General features: G+C 35.3%; 3 protein-coding genes across 14 annotated transcripts; 2 read left to right on the top strand and 1 right to left on the bottom strand.

Moving 5' to 3' along the window:
- Positions 1-454: 454 nt before the first annotated feature.
- On the top strand, positions 455-8,704 carry LOC132635227 (nuclear intron maturase 2, mitochondrial). Of its 12 annotated transcripts, none has more exons than XM_060351530.1 (5): positions 455-2,989; positions 3,579-3,830; positions 4,500-4,571; positions 7,273-7,354; positions 8,451-8,704. In XM_060351530.1, exon 1 carries the CDS (start codon positions 696-698, stop codon positions 2,865-2,867), a length of 2,172 nt encoding a protein of 723 aa, XP_060207513.1. In that variant the 5' UTR covers positions 455-695; the 3' UTR covers positions 2,868-2,989; positions 3,579-3,830; positions 4,500-4,571; positions 7,273-7,354; positions 8,451-8,704. The 12 variants fall into 12 exon arrangements, with proteins under 12 accessions (XP_060207513.1, XP_060207511.1, XP_060207508.1 ...); XM_060351528.1 differs by having other exon boundaries at positions 4,497-4,571; XM_060351525.1 differs by having other exon boundaries at positions 4,497-4,571; positions 7,206-7,354.
- On the bottom strand, positions 8,404-9,121 carry LOC132635229 (putative invertase inhibitor). The gene has a single exon (XM_060351537.1). The coding sequence runs from the start codon at positions 9,075-9,077 to the stop codon at positions 8,478-8,480; it is 600 nt and encodes a 199-aa protein (XP_060207520.1). The 5' UTR covers positions 9,078-9,121; the 3' UTR covers positions 8,404-8,477.
- Positions 9,122-10,151: 1,030 nt separating this feature from the next.
- LOC132635230 (putative cytochrome c oxidase subunit 6b-like) lies at positions 10,152-12,797 on the top strand. Its single transcript, XM_060351538.1, has 4 exons — positions 10,152-10,406; positions 11,577-11,659; positions 11,810-11,891; positions 12,548-12,797. Exons 1-4 carry the CDS (start codon positions 10,266-10,268, stop codon positions 12,587-12,589), a joined length of 348 nt encoding a protein of 115 aa, XP_060207521.1. The 5' UTR covers positions 10,152-10,265; the 3' UTR covers positions 12,590-12,797.
- The last annotated feature ends 649 nt before the right edge of the window (positions 12,798-13,446 follow it).

Raw genomic sequence — 13,446 nt, 5'->3', positions numbered from 1 at the left:
TAAAAAAGTTATTTGCTGTGTGGGACAAAAATTAAAGACCAGCACAAAATAGGAACAAAAGTGGGCCGATAGGGCCGTCATGTGACAAACCACTGACTCATAGAAGAACATGGCTGAAATAAAGTAGTCTGTAAAGACATGACTACATGAACATACAGGACTTACTGTATGAGCCAACGAGTTCGTCATATAAACTTTTTCCCCGTAAAAAGGTTATTTGCTATGTAGGACCAAATTAAAGACAAACACAAAATAGGAACAAAAGTGGGGTGAATTAATTATATGACTCCCTGCAAAATATAATAGATCGCTTGTATGTTATTTTATAATCGCTCATGTATACATTGGGTCATGTGAAGCTAAGGTAACTCTATTCATTTTGTAATTGAAATTTACAAAATAATGGCTACAAGTTAAATAATTTGAATAAACTGAATATATAACCTTAATTGGTAGGATAGAAACTGGCCATATCCTCATTCTTTGACCCGAATAGATGTGAGGTAACCCGATTTGAACCGAAACATCTCGTGGGTCGAAACCCATTTAGGGTTCAGTAATTAGGGTTTAAGGGTTTTCATTTTTCTCATTTTCCCTCTTTGATTCTCAATTTTCTTTCAGATTTCTTCATTTCAACACAAATATCGAATAGTAATTCCAATTTTTTTTTTTCTCTCACAGATGCAAAATATCTGATGCATCAACGTATAGTATTATCCAGTTATCAGGTACTTAAATTTACTTCAGTTTTCTCACCAAAAATCAGTTCTTTATTTATCCCTAAATTGAATATTTGTAACCCTAGAAGAAATAATGAGCATACTGTATTTCGTGCATTTATGTATACTTCCACACACTCTAATAAGAGAAGAACACCTGACCCTAATGATCCAGCCACGTTAATGAAAGAAGATGGCATATCACTTTGTTGTAAAATGTGGATTGATAGTTTTCGAGAAACCGATAAAACGGTTACTAATGTAACTGATTATTTAAGGAGATTTGAATTGTGGGTATTGGCTTATCAAAAGGTTAGTGCTGATGATACCGGTGCGTATATGCCACGGAGTGGGATTACGCGTTCAGCACTTGAGGATTTATTGGCATTGAGAAATGCAGTTCTTGATAATAGATTTAAATGGGGTGCTAGGTTGGAGTTTTTTATTAGATCGCCGAGGGATAAGACGGATTATGAGTCGTTGTCTAAAAGGAAGATTAAAGCTATCTTGACTACAACACAGCCAAGTCCATTTCAAGATAGGATTGTGCAGGAAGTGTTGTTTATGATATTGGAACCGATTTATGAGGCTCGGTTTTCACAAAAGTCTTTTGCTTTTCGACCTGGAAGGACTGCGCATACAGCTTTGAGGGTTATTAGGAGAAGCTTTGCGGGGTATTTGTGGTATATAAAAGGAGATTTAAGTACTGTTTTGGATGGGATGAAGGTTGGGATGGTCATTGGTGCTTTAATGAGGGATGTTAGAGATAAGAAGGTTGTTGATTTGATAAAGGCTGCGTTAACTACTCCTGTGATAACTACCACTGATGATGGTGAGAAAAAGAAGAAGATAAAAAGAAAGTATCAGAAGAAGAGAGTTCTAGCAGATGATGAGCCGAAGCCTGATCCATACTGGCTGGAATCATTCTTTGGGTTTGCTCCAGAGGAGGCTGAGAAAGTTCCTTCGTGGGGGCATTGTGGTATACTCAGTCCACTTCTGGCTAACGTTTGCCTTGATGAGTTGGACCGCTGGATGGAAGGTAAGATTCAGGAGTTTTATCGGCCTTCGAAGAATGATGTCATTTGGAATAGTCCAGAAGGGGAAGTAGAACAAGGAAATACTTCTTGGCCCGAATTTGTTCCTACTAGTGGGCCTGACAAGACCAGGAAGATTGACTACATCCGTTTTGGTGGTCACATTCTTATAGGGGTAAGGGGACCAAGAGCAGATGCTGCAACACTAAGAAAGCAGTTGATTGAGTTTTGTGATCAGAAATACATGCTCAAGCTTGATAATGAGAGCCTTCCTATTGAACACATAACGAAAGGTATTATGTTTCTTGATCATGTATTGTGCCGTAGAGTAGTCTATCCCACACTCCGATATACTGCTACTGGTGGGAAAATCATTAGTGAAAAAGGTGTAGGGACACTGTTGTCTGTCACAGCTAGCCTGAAACAGTGCATTAGACAATTTAGAAAGTTGAATTTTCTCAAGGGGGACAGGGATCCAGATCCACAGCCGTGTTTTCGGATGTTTCACGCTACTCAAGCTCATACAAATGCTCAGATGAATAAGCTTTTATCAACAATGGTGGAATGGTTCAGGTATGCTGATAATAGAAAAAAAATTGTTAACTTTTGTTCTTATATCATTAGGGGTTCACTTGCTAAGCTCTATGCTGCAAAGTACAAGCTTCGGTCACGAGCAAAGGTTTACAAGGTTGGCTCTAGGACTCTTAGTCGTCCTCTGAAGGAGAAAAAGGGGCAGTCACCAGAATACCATAATTTGTTGAGGATGGGTCTGGTGGAATCAATAGATGGGCTCATGTACACCCGCATGTCCTTGGTACCGGAAACCGATTATACCCCCTTTCCAATGGCTTGGAGGCCTGATCATGAGAAGGCACTGCTGGAGTATATAAAGCTGAGTGACCGGAAAACTTTGGAGGAGCAACAGAACTGCCTTAAAGAACAAGGTCTGATCTCACCTCAGGATTACATTTCAATGCTTGTCTGGAACTACAAAAGAAATGATGTTCCAGTAGATCAGAAAAGTTTGTTACTGGGCACAGGTGTGGAGAAAGTTAATGTAAGAAATGAAAGTGATGAAGATGATGAAGAAGGGGTATATGCAGAAGAAGGTTAAGGGAGATTAGAGTTTTTGGAGGTCCTTTAGGCATTTTGTTCTTCCGACAGAAAAGCAGATACTATAAGATTTTATGGTACTAAAGTTACTTGTGTTATCAAGAAGAGTGTAGCAGCTTGTATGTAAGTATCCAATTTTATAAAATGAGATATTTCCCCCATTCCCATCTCTGCTTCTGTTTGAGTTTCAGTTTCCACTAGCAAACTTTACCTTTTTATGCTGCTTATTTATTCATAATAATCTATGAACTTAACTGCAGTGAACCACTCTCTGTTCCTTCTAGAGAGAATAGGGAAATAAATGGAAAAAGAAGGATATCCATTTTAATCAAATGAGATTGTTCCCCTTTTCTCCATCGCTGTTTCTGTTTTAGTTTCAGTTTCTACTAGCAAAATTTACATTGTTATGCTGCTTCCTTATTCATAATAATCTATGAACGTAACTGCGGTCGACCACCCTCTTTTACTCCTTGAGATACAGTTTAAAACATATAACTTGTACTTTTCGCTGCAAACATATTACATTCTGTGAATTTGCACCTATATGATCAAATGAATTTTCATGATCAATCATTTCCTTGTTATGTGTGTGTGTGTGTATATATATATATATATATATATATATATATATTTGCTAGTTATACCCAAGCAGGCTTTGTAATGTTCTCTTCAATGAGTGGCATTACAAGAGGGACAATGTCATCTTGTACAGTCCTTGCAACCAAACCAAGGCAAGTGCCACCGGCCATTGCAAGATTCCAAGCAACTTCATCCTGATCCTGAACTTCTTCTTGCTTAAGAAGTGTCTCCAATAGCATAGGGACTAAGTGCAGGGAGAGCCTGCTTGATGAAATTATAGCAAGGAACATCAGAATCTGCGTAAAATCACCCTCACAATATTCTAAAATATCAATCTCCTCAGCACAGATCGAGCTTCAAAATTCAATGGCTTGAAGAGCAACAAGTTGCCCTTTCTAAGTGCACACTATTTCTTTTCCACTGAAATTTGGGATTTGCTAGCTAGTCTACATGGCTGTATCCTACTTTATCTTGTACATTTTATTTATCGAGGTATTCCAGAATTTTTTATGAACATCTACAAATAAGAAATAGAGAAGCTGCTGATGAATACCAACATTGTGGTATGACTACCAGATGTACAATAATAATGACAATTCTTCTTGTTATAATATTTTTGCAATAAATACATTATATAGGGTGCTTGAGGTCAAGCTTCCATGGTAAATTTCATAAGAAGCCTTGGATGACTATCTGACTAAGTGTTGCATGGAGCATATGGAAAGAAAGAAATAGGAGATGCTTTCAGTGACAAAGAAAAGTGATTCAAGTTGTTAAATAACATAGAATTTTCCCTCCCCAAACCCCCCTTATCCCCTCCCTGCCACAAAAAGAAAAGACAAAGAGGGGTAGTGTTAGGTCAAAATTCTCAAGAGTTTCATTAACATCTGATGCTTCATGCAATATATACAGTTATTCGACATATTTGTTTGTACATGAAAGCCAATATTGGGTAATGGAGATACTGTCCATATGTGCTGAAATGATTGGCCTCCTATATCGAGCAGCGCATTGCTGATCCTAATGACTCTTACTGTTCTCTTCCATGCAGCAGAACAATTTCCCTTGGGTTCGACAGTATTTGGAAACTTTTGTGATCCATGTCTACTTGAACTTCCCTTTGCTGGTATGGAATTCTCTGATAAATTCACATTTTGGTTGTTCTATTCATAAGATTGGATTCTTCCGTGTTGTGTCATTTGACATTCTGATATCTTGCGTGATGAGTAGGGCTTACTTTTCCTTGTGGTATTCTTCTTTTCCCTTCAGTTTATTTTTATTTTCTTCATGTTTTTGTTTCCCTTTCCACTTCTGTAACATTTTGAATATGTGAATATCCTGGTGGAAAAATTATCCTAATGTTTCAAGTATTCCTTTTTCTGCAAGTGCAAGGAAGATTAAGTGCAAGACATTGTAGTAAATAAGCTTTTCTTCAAGTTTAAGATATTATCTTGCTCCTTCTATTTCTTTTCTCGAGGAAAATTCAATTTTGTTCCTTTATTAACTTTGTTTGCTCTATCTGTCTCCTATTATTTGACCTTGCATATTTAATCTTTAATCTATTGAGCTTTTAAGATTCACCCAATTTTTAATGGAACTAAGTAATTGAGCTTTGACCCGTTAACAACCCTTTTAAATGGCATATGTCTTTTGCTGCACATGCAATACTGATGTAGTCTGAGATTAGCTGTCTCGCAAGTCTTTGATACCTCTACAGCATTATCTATCCATCTCTATTCACTGAGAAGTTGTTTCTTGAGATATTCATAACGATTATGTTATTGTTGAAAGTGAAGAAAATCATAAAGAATATGGCTGGAAAGGAACAGGATTTGCTTTGAAGGGAAAAAGCAGCACGTATCTAGGATTAAGAATAGATGCCTTTTTTTTTTTTTTTGAAGATGCTTATTAAATTTGTATTTTTGGTGTAAAAGACAAGCTATGAAAAATATTGAGCAATATATGAATTTCTTAGAGGAGACAGGGCGTTTGTAGTTTCCCTGGTATGGCAGGGGCTGTTCTTGTTGTAATTCTGTATCATCTTGGTACCTTTTAATAAAATTTACCTTATCAAAAAAAAAAAATAATGGAAAATCATATTGAATATTGCATATAATATTCTTACAGATTATGTCATACTAATTAGGAATCCAAGATCTGAGAAACTTATCTTATTTATGTACCCTAAAGCTCCTATATGAGGAGCCTTGTTTTATGTACTAAGTTGTTCGCTATCAAATTCTACATGAGTTTCTCCCTTTTCTCGTCCCATGCATCTTTGATTCATTTATAGACGAAGGTTTCAGTCTTGTTCATTTTTCTTTTGGAGATTGGACAAGAATTAGTACCATTACTGCAAGAGCGGCCTCAGGTGTGCTCTTTCTCATTCCACTTTCTAATAGATAAGATGTTAGTACTTCTTATTTACAGATAAATTGGAGTGGTACAGCATAGGCTAGCATGATCCCTGCGCAACGATAACATGCACCAAAGCATAATGGATAGATAAGTCACATTTTTAGTCTTTCTTAAAGCATAATGGATAGATAAGTCACATTTTTAGTCTTTCTTACTACTTTTGTCACTTAAATGTCCTCACAGTTATTTAACTGGTTATCTGTCTTTTGTGGTCGAATTTAAAGAAAACTAATGGAAAAGCTTGTACTTAGAAGGGGTACCAACATCATTTGATTGGGCAACAAGACTTTAAAAATGTAAATGCTTGTATCTGCTGGACGTAGTACTTCATTCTTTTGCTGGAGAATACAATGTATAATCCTGCTACGACATTCATTGTTTAATGGAGACTATTTATCAAAGCAGAAAACTGTTTGTTTCTTTAATGACTAACAATGAAAGCTAGTGCAAGTTTGATATTAAGAAATGCACTGATGTGAAAAATTAAAGAGGCAGTGGAGTTGGACCAGCATATTAATGTTTTTGTTTGCTTGTTTGATAAATTAGCACAACTTCCAATCACTTTCATTTAAAATGTAAGTACCCTGATCTCGTTTGGTAAGGGATTTAAACTGTTTTGTTTAATGCACTGGCCAAATTGTGATTTGTCGGATTGTCATACATGTCCATTTTTGAGATCATGCTTGCAAGATAACCCTGACTGTGTGCGCCAAGTTGTGCTATATGAGCTTGTCTAAGATAATGATTCTGTTTTTACTTGTTCATTCCACAGTGTTCCTCTAGCACAGACAAAAAGACACCATCTCACAAAAGTATTAATGTACAAAAATTAAGACAAACGAGGGTTGAGAAAAGGGTATATATCAAACATGGAGCAAAAACCGGAGTTATGGTCTTAACTATTCATTACCATCAAAATCTCATCCTTTACAATTATCCAAAAACTAGCTTCAGTAAAACCCTAATAACAACTATTAATACTAAGGGTTACTTAAGACATAAGTAATTATCCAAAATACACTTAGGCTATAACTCTTATTAAATAAGCTTAATGGACTAGTTAGGCGCCATCCTTCTTGGGACAGCCCACTTCCTCCGTTGTGCTTCTTTATATTACTCTCTTAAGTCTTGGTCTCCTCTTTTGTAAATATCCATTTAAGCATATTAAGGATCCTGTGGTCTTCTCTTATCAAAAGGATCTTGTGGTCGCCCTTCCAAACTCTTCTAAATCACGCTAAGCTCTTGATGTTAATATGGAAGCCTCCAATCTCATGAGTGCCTCTCGTGCCTACATCAAGTTATTATAATATAACTATGATTTATGGTGTTAGCCTGTGTGCAGAAAAAGTAGTGATATCTATGTAATGTGCATAGACTTGAACTAATCATTTGTTTCTTTCTGTCATAAGAGCATCAATGGAAGGTTACCTTGATGCGTTTGATCCAAAGAAGTCAGTCACACCAGCTGGAATTTTCAGTACTCGAGCTGAGGTGAGGGATATTGTAGATTTTGTCAAGGCTTAGAGTATTATCTGTCCTCTGGCAGATACATAGTAACATTAGAAAGATTTTTTCTTTGGTTGCTGCCTAATGGGTTGATGTGAACTTATATTTTATGCGTAGAAATTGTCCCTGTGATTGCCCTGCCTAACTTCTTAATGCGAATTATATGTATTTTATCCTTGCAGTTTCAGAAGCACTGGAGCTTTTAGTTTATCGATCCTTGTGTACGACCATTAATATGAGCATAAAATTGGCTTAGTTCCTTCGTATCTATATTTTTGCCAGCCTTGGGAAGTTCAGCTGCCCCCGTTTAGTAAAGAGAACATTTCAAGCTTAGACGTTTGCATGTTGCATAATTTTCTACTAGTTTTCACTTGTTAAGTCTTTATCTATTTGGTTGTGGTTATATCCCAAATCATGGAAAGAAAATCGCTATGCAAAATTTCTCTGAGAAGGTTCCATGAAGACATGCCAGTTTGGACCATTGTGAGTACCAAATGATCAGTACATGTGCCTGCAGACTGACTGCAAAAATTTTATTCATCATATCCGATGTTTGGCTGGGGCGGTGCTTCCTAGATTGAATGAGAAGGGAAAAAGATTGCCGTCCCATTCCTTGGTTCATTATCATGTCCATTTGCTTACAAAATTTTGTTTTACTTCATCTTCGTGCATTAGGGAGTTCATTCGACAAATATATCTTTATGAGCATGCAATAAGACCCTGCCTTACGTTATGCCATACTGTTCCTAATGTAACATTTTTGAAATGTTCTGGTATAAGTTTTTCCTTAATGGACTAGAAAATATAATTTAAAGTGACTCATCTCGCCCATAATTGCATAGATCAAGATGCAGTTCGCTTTGTTAAATATCCAGATGAACATGGCATAGTGCTCTCTTTGTTACCACTTATCTTGTGTTCTTCCCGAGTTCTCCTGTAATTGACCTCTACTGTTTACTGTTTTTAACTTTGATGTGCAAGTATCCTTTTCGGGGGAAAAGGAAACGGGGGATGGGGATAACAAGACTTGCTGATTAGTATTTCTACAAGAATTTTAAAAACTCTTTGATGTCCCATGCAGTGCACAATTGATAGCTGCCACATCTTATTAAGATACATTAGGTAGCTGAGAAGGAACAAAAGAAACTTGTTTAATGATACACCATGAGATGTCACTCAATTGGAAGAGATTGTTATTCTCCTTTGCTAGTGGTGTCAACTCACCTTTCTTCTCAGTGAATCCTTCATCACAAGTTGATGTCGCGTCCATAACTGTCCTCATGAATATATTAGCTGCATCCAATTGCTTATACAAGAACGCGGCAAAAGCATCCACCAGCATGGCAATAGCATCTGCATAAAGTTCCAAGCAATCTCTTAAACAGTCCATAGCAAAAGGTTCAAACTCTTTGCTGCTGAGCATCTTCTCTATGGTCGAAATCGTGTTGGTAGCATTTTTTAGAGCCAACTCCATCGCTACAAGTCCTATTCCTTGTAAGTTTGTAACATGACTTGCAGGAATTGCTTGGAGTGAAGTAACACAGAAGTTGTAGTTTATGTCTGTTGACTTATCTGAGCATTCTTTGCAAGTTGAGTTGATCAAGTCTAGCAATGGTGGAGAAATCAGGTAACAATGTGTAGGAGTTACTATTGTTAATAGTAAGAATAAGCAGCAAAGTGAGAGGGAACAGAAAGGGCAATGCCCCATTATTTTGAGTCTAATGTTTTGATGGTTTCTCGTATTATGGTGAAGTGAAGTCATATTTATATACATTGAAAATAAAAATACATCAATTTATATTGTACAGAATGGAAATTTCCTGGAAATTCATCAAATGAACTGTGCAAACGTAACAAAGGTTTAGGAAATTTCCCTGTCAAGACTAGCAAAGTAAGCTATATAAATTGATGTATTTTTATTTTTTATTGTCCACGATAACTTGCATAGCTCGTCAGTTTTTTTTCCAAGATCAAGTACACGTGGATTTTTGCAGTTGTTTTGGAGATTTAAATATATTTTAGCGGTTTTTTTTTTTTTAATGTAAACACGTTGTGACATTAGCATCCAAAAGTGTAGCTTAATAGTCAATCAAATGAAATCTCCATTGACCAGGGGTCAAATCCTAGTATTGTTATCTTAAGTGAGAGGTAACAAGTGCCTGTGGAATAGTCACAGTATGCCCATTGTGATCGGCAGATACTGGTAATAAGTATTATACAAATCATCAATGTAAATCTTATCAAATTTAGCAAAACTGACAACGCAAAATCGGGTGACCATTTAAGTTCAAATTGTCAAACTTGCGACACTTTTATTTATTTTATGTCAAATTAAGTGTTTAACTTTTTTTTAGGCAATTGTTAAGTGCGGGTGAAAAATAAAAAAGTAAATTGTCAAATGTAAAGCGTAACGTTCATTTTATTTTTGTCTTTTGTGTTTTAGCTTAGGAAAAAAAAAAGATTCTTGTTCTTTTTAAAAAATTTATGAAAAAAAAAAATATAACAAAAGAGCTTTTCTATCACACCCCTCCTTTCCGAGTTTAGGTACCCATATTCACATACCTTGGTCTTGATTGTCATAAAAAAGTTTTTAACTTGGGAAAAATAGAAGAAAATAAAAATTCTAAAGAACTTGTAAAACCTTATTTTTCTTTTTATGTAAATCCTATTTTGTGGAAACCTTAACATTGTCCTGACACGTTTCACTTACATTTGCTACGTGCCTTTTCCAAACTTCATAGGCATTGTGTCAGCATTCGGTGAATTTGGTCTTCAGTCAGCTCTCTCTGATCATATCAAAACCAGTATGTCTGCACACAACTAATTTACACAACAAAAAAAAGATCATTCAAATTGAAAGAAAGGAAGCAGAAAAAGTAGTGTATGTATAATAAAAATGTCATCAGCTATAGATCCACATGACAAGATGAGAGCTAGAGATGTTAACAAAGTGGCAACAGGACAACAAGCACCTAGGCCAGTTCATGAACCAGGCACTGTATCTAAACCTCCTCCTCCTTCCTCTACTGACCACCAGGTCTCTCTACTCTCTACTCTATCTCATGTATCTCTCTTTCTTTTCCTTTTGACCTGAAACCGTGCTATATATAGTCGGTAGATTCAGGATTTAGACGTTGTGCGCTTTGACTTGAGGAAGTGTGTCTTGAATGTATATTTAAGAGATAATGCATTTTTGGTAATTTTTAATTTTGATTATTGTGGTTGAACACATTTAATCTTCAATTAATTAATATGTGTTTTTGTTTCCTTGATATAATAATTATGTGATTTAGACTATTTCTATAATGGTATAGTTTACACACTCAAAAATATGGACCAACTCTAAAACAGTACAAAATTAACAGAGCACACCAATAGTTAAATGGTTTAACACAATAATATTAGTTAAATTTGTGAGGACTCATCATCAGATGATGGATTGAAAGTGCATATATAGAGATTAATTAAAGATAAAACGTGCTTAACCAATAATCACACGGATCAAAATCAGCCTTTGTTGATATTCGAGGGACTAAAAGCATAGTTTTCCTTATATTCGATTATGTCCATACTGTTTTTTTCGTACATACATAGGCACTACTAGAAATAAATGTTTTCCACCATGATCAATGGGAAATGTGTATTATTTTTCGACCTCATTCCCACCAAACCAGCTCAGTGGGAAAAGAAAACTTTTCAGTGGGAAAATTGTGATTTTTTAGTAGGGAGGGTTCAATTTCAGCTCACAATTCAGCGCTGAACCTCCAAACTCATTAATTGTTGGATCTGTCAGTGGCGCGGCCCTATAGATGTATCACGTGGCTGCGGAACCAACATATTCACTAAGATGATTCAAAATACAAGGAAGAAGTAAACGCACAAGGGACCCAAGGGGAATCAAGATGTACTATGTAAACATAAAATGTAATTGGGACCTTTATAAACAGCATAATTTTCTAGCGAAGGCTTCGGTCCCCCAGCTCAGCACCCATATGTATAGGTCGTGCTAATTCTGACCGGCTGATTCTAAATTTTAAATCCTGCCATTAGACTCTCATATTCCTTAGAGTAGAGTAACTCCACTTGTTATAGCATTGTATGGTCGCCATAGTTGGGTTTCTATTTATATTTTCGTTTCTGTTGCTTTAATTATATGGCTTTGTGTTTGAGTGAGTTTATGGTGCGGTATTGATGATGATGCATGCAGTTTGACACGGAAGAGAAGGCTACAGCTAATGCCATTGCTGATGAGATCCGCCATTGTTATGCTCGTTTCCGCCGCTACCGCAAGTTTGTTACCTATTTCCTACTACTTCCTTAGCTAGGTTCAATATTAGTGATGCTTATATCCAACAAAGAGAAAAAAGAGTAGAACTATTATTTTGCTTTAATTAATTTTTCCGATAATTTTTTTATATTTGATTTGTCATGAATAATTAGGTGCATTGAAGAGAAGGGCAGCATGGACTCGGAGTGCGAGAAGATTGGAAAGGCTTACAAATCATCTTGTCCTTCAGAATGGGTATGTAAATGCTGTAATCTTACGAGAATTTATATATCTTGTCGACGTGTTTTACATATATATATATATATATATGTTTAAGGGATTGTCTGGTGTAGAAATATGCAAGGATTGTAATACAGTGCAAGCGGTAGTAATACATGGATTATAAAGAGATTTTTTCTATCAGAAGTTTGGTTTGTACTAAAAATGATATATATAGGGCAAAAAATTTGAGATATACGTGTATTTTTAAACTTAAATAGAGTTGGATGGGTACTGTGGATGATGAGTTTGAGGAAAAGGCAGTAATTTTGTCTTAAAAGTGCTTAATCTATGTACTTAATTCATGTTTGTTATCCGATACCAAATTAGGTAGTATTATTTATAATACGCCAATGGTGTATCAAGTTATACCTGGAGTCCAGGATTAGCTATGCAAGACTCAAAATACAAACCGAACACTAGATAAAAGTACCAGGTCATCCTATGCCGTAATTATTTCATCTTATGCCTCAAACGAATCAAGTTATGAGAGTTCATTCTGAATTTGATTTTTATGAAATATTCCAAAATGGTCATTTTTTGTATATAACTACTATTCCTGATGTTCTTCTTCTTACGGCTATATATACACATAGGGACTAATGAATGGTATGCTATGTGTGCTTGTGCAGATAGAGAAGTGGCATGAAGAGAACGTGGTTAGAATTCGATAGTTCTTTTTTCTCATAGGAGGGGCTTTTGCAGTCGCCTTAAACAATTTACCAGCTTTCAAAATGTTATCTTGAAAGCATAAAGGAAAGAAATTGCCAATGGAGAAAGTCTTGATTAGCAGTATTTGCATTTGTTCTTTGGGGTAATAATTTTATGAAACGAAACCAGAACTATTACTTTTGTTTTCTATGTTACTCGGTAGTTCGTATAGAGCTCATTTTTTCATAGTCTCTACCATTTTTTTGGTAACTAAAATAATCTCTGCCGTAAGAACTAGTAAACTTGTCAGCTGTTGTAAAGAAACTATGTTAAAAATTCTTTTTAAATTTTCAAATCCAAATAGATTAAACCGAAGCCTTGATAGAATATTAGAACTCGTATTTAGCTCATTTGCCTAATTACATCTGGCATTTTCTATTTTATTATTGGTTTGATTAATGCTATAATGTTACTTTTATTCTTTCATAATATGATTGTTAACTTGAACTTGAAGAGCCTCCAAGTGTACAGTATATGAAATACGTATAATCACTTTTTTTTCTATATTAAAAAATTAGTCACAATTTGATTTTTTCGCAATCCTAATGAATTTTTCTGCAAATTAATTTTTCATCTTCGAGCAAACTGAATTTACGAAAAAATCTTAAACTTGGAAGATGCTTTTTAGTTATCCAAAAATTTTAAATTTTAAGTTTTAACACATTATACCATTAACACAGTTTAAATATTTTTTTACCACTTAGGTTTTAGTCATCAAGAAATAGATTTTAATATCACATAATATTCTTATTTTTTTCTTAAAAGAACTCGTTGAAAAAGATAAAATTTCTAGAAATTTATCTCTACTAAAATATTTGGA

Source organism: Lycium barbarum, chromosome 4 (genome assembly GCF_019175385.1).
Source record: "Lycium barbarum isolate Lr01 chromosome 4, ASM1917538v2, whole genome shotgun sequence".
In the NCBI taxonomy this organism is placed as follows: domain Eukaryota; kingdom Viridiplantae; phylum Streptophyta; class Magnoliopsida; order Solanales; family Solanaceae; genus Lycium; species Lycium barbarum.
This window is presented reverse-complemented; position numbering and strand designations above follow the sequence as displayed.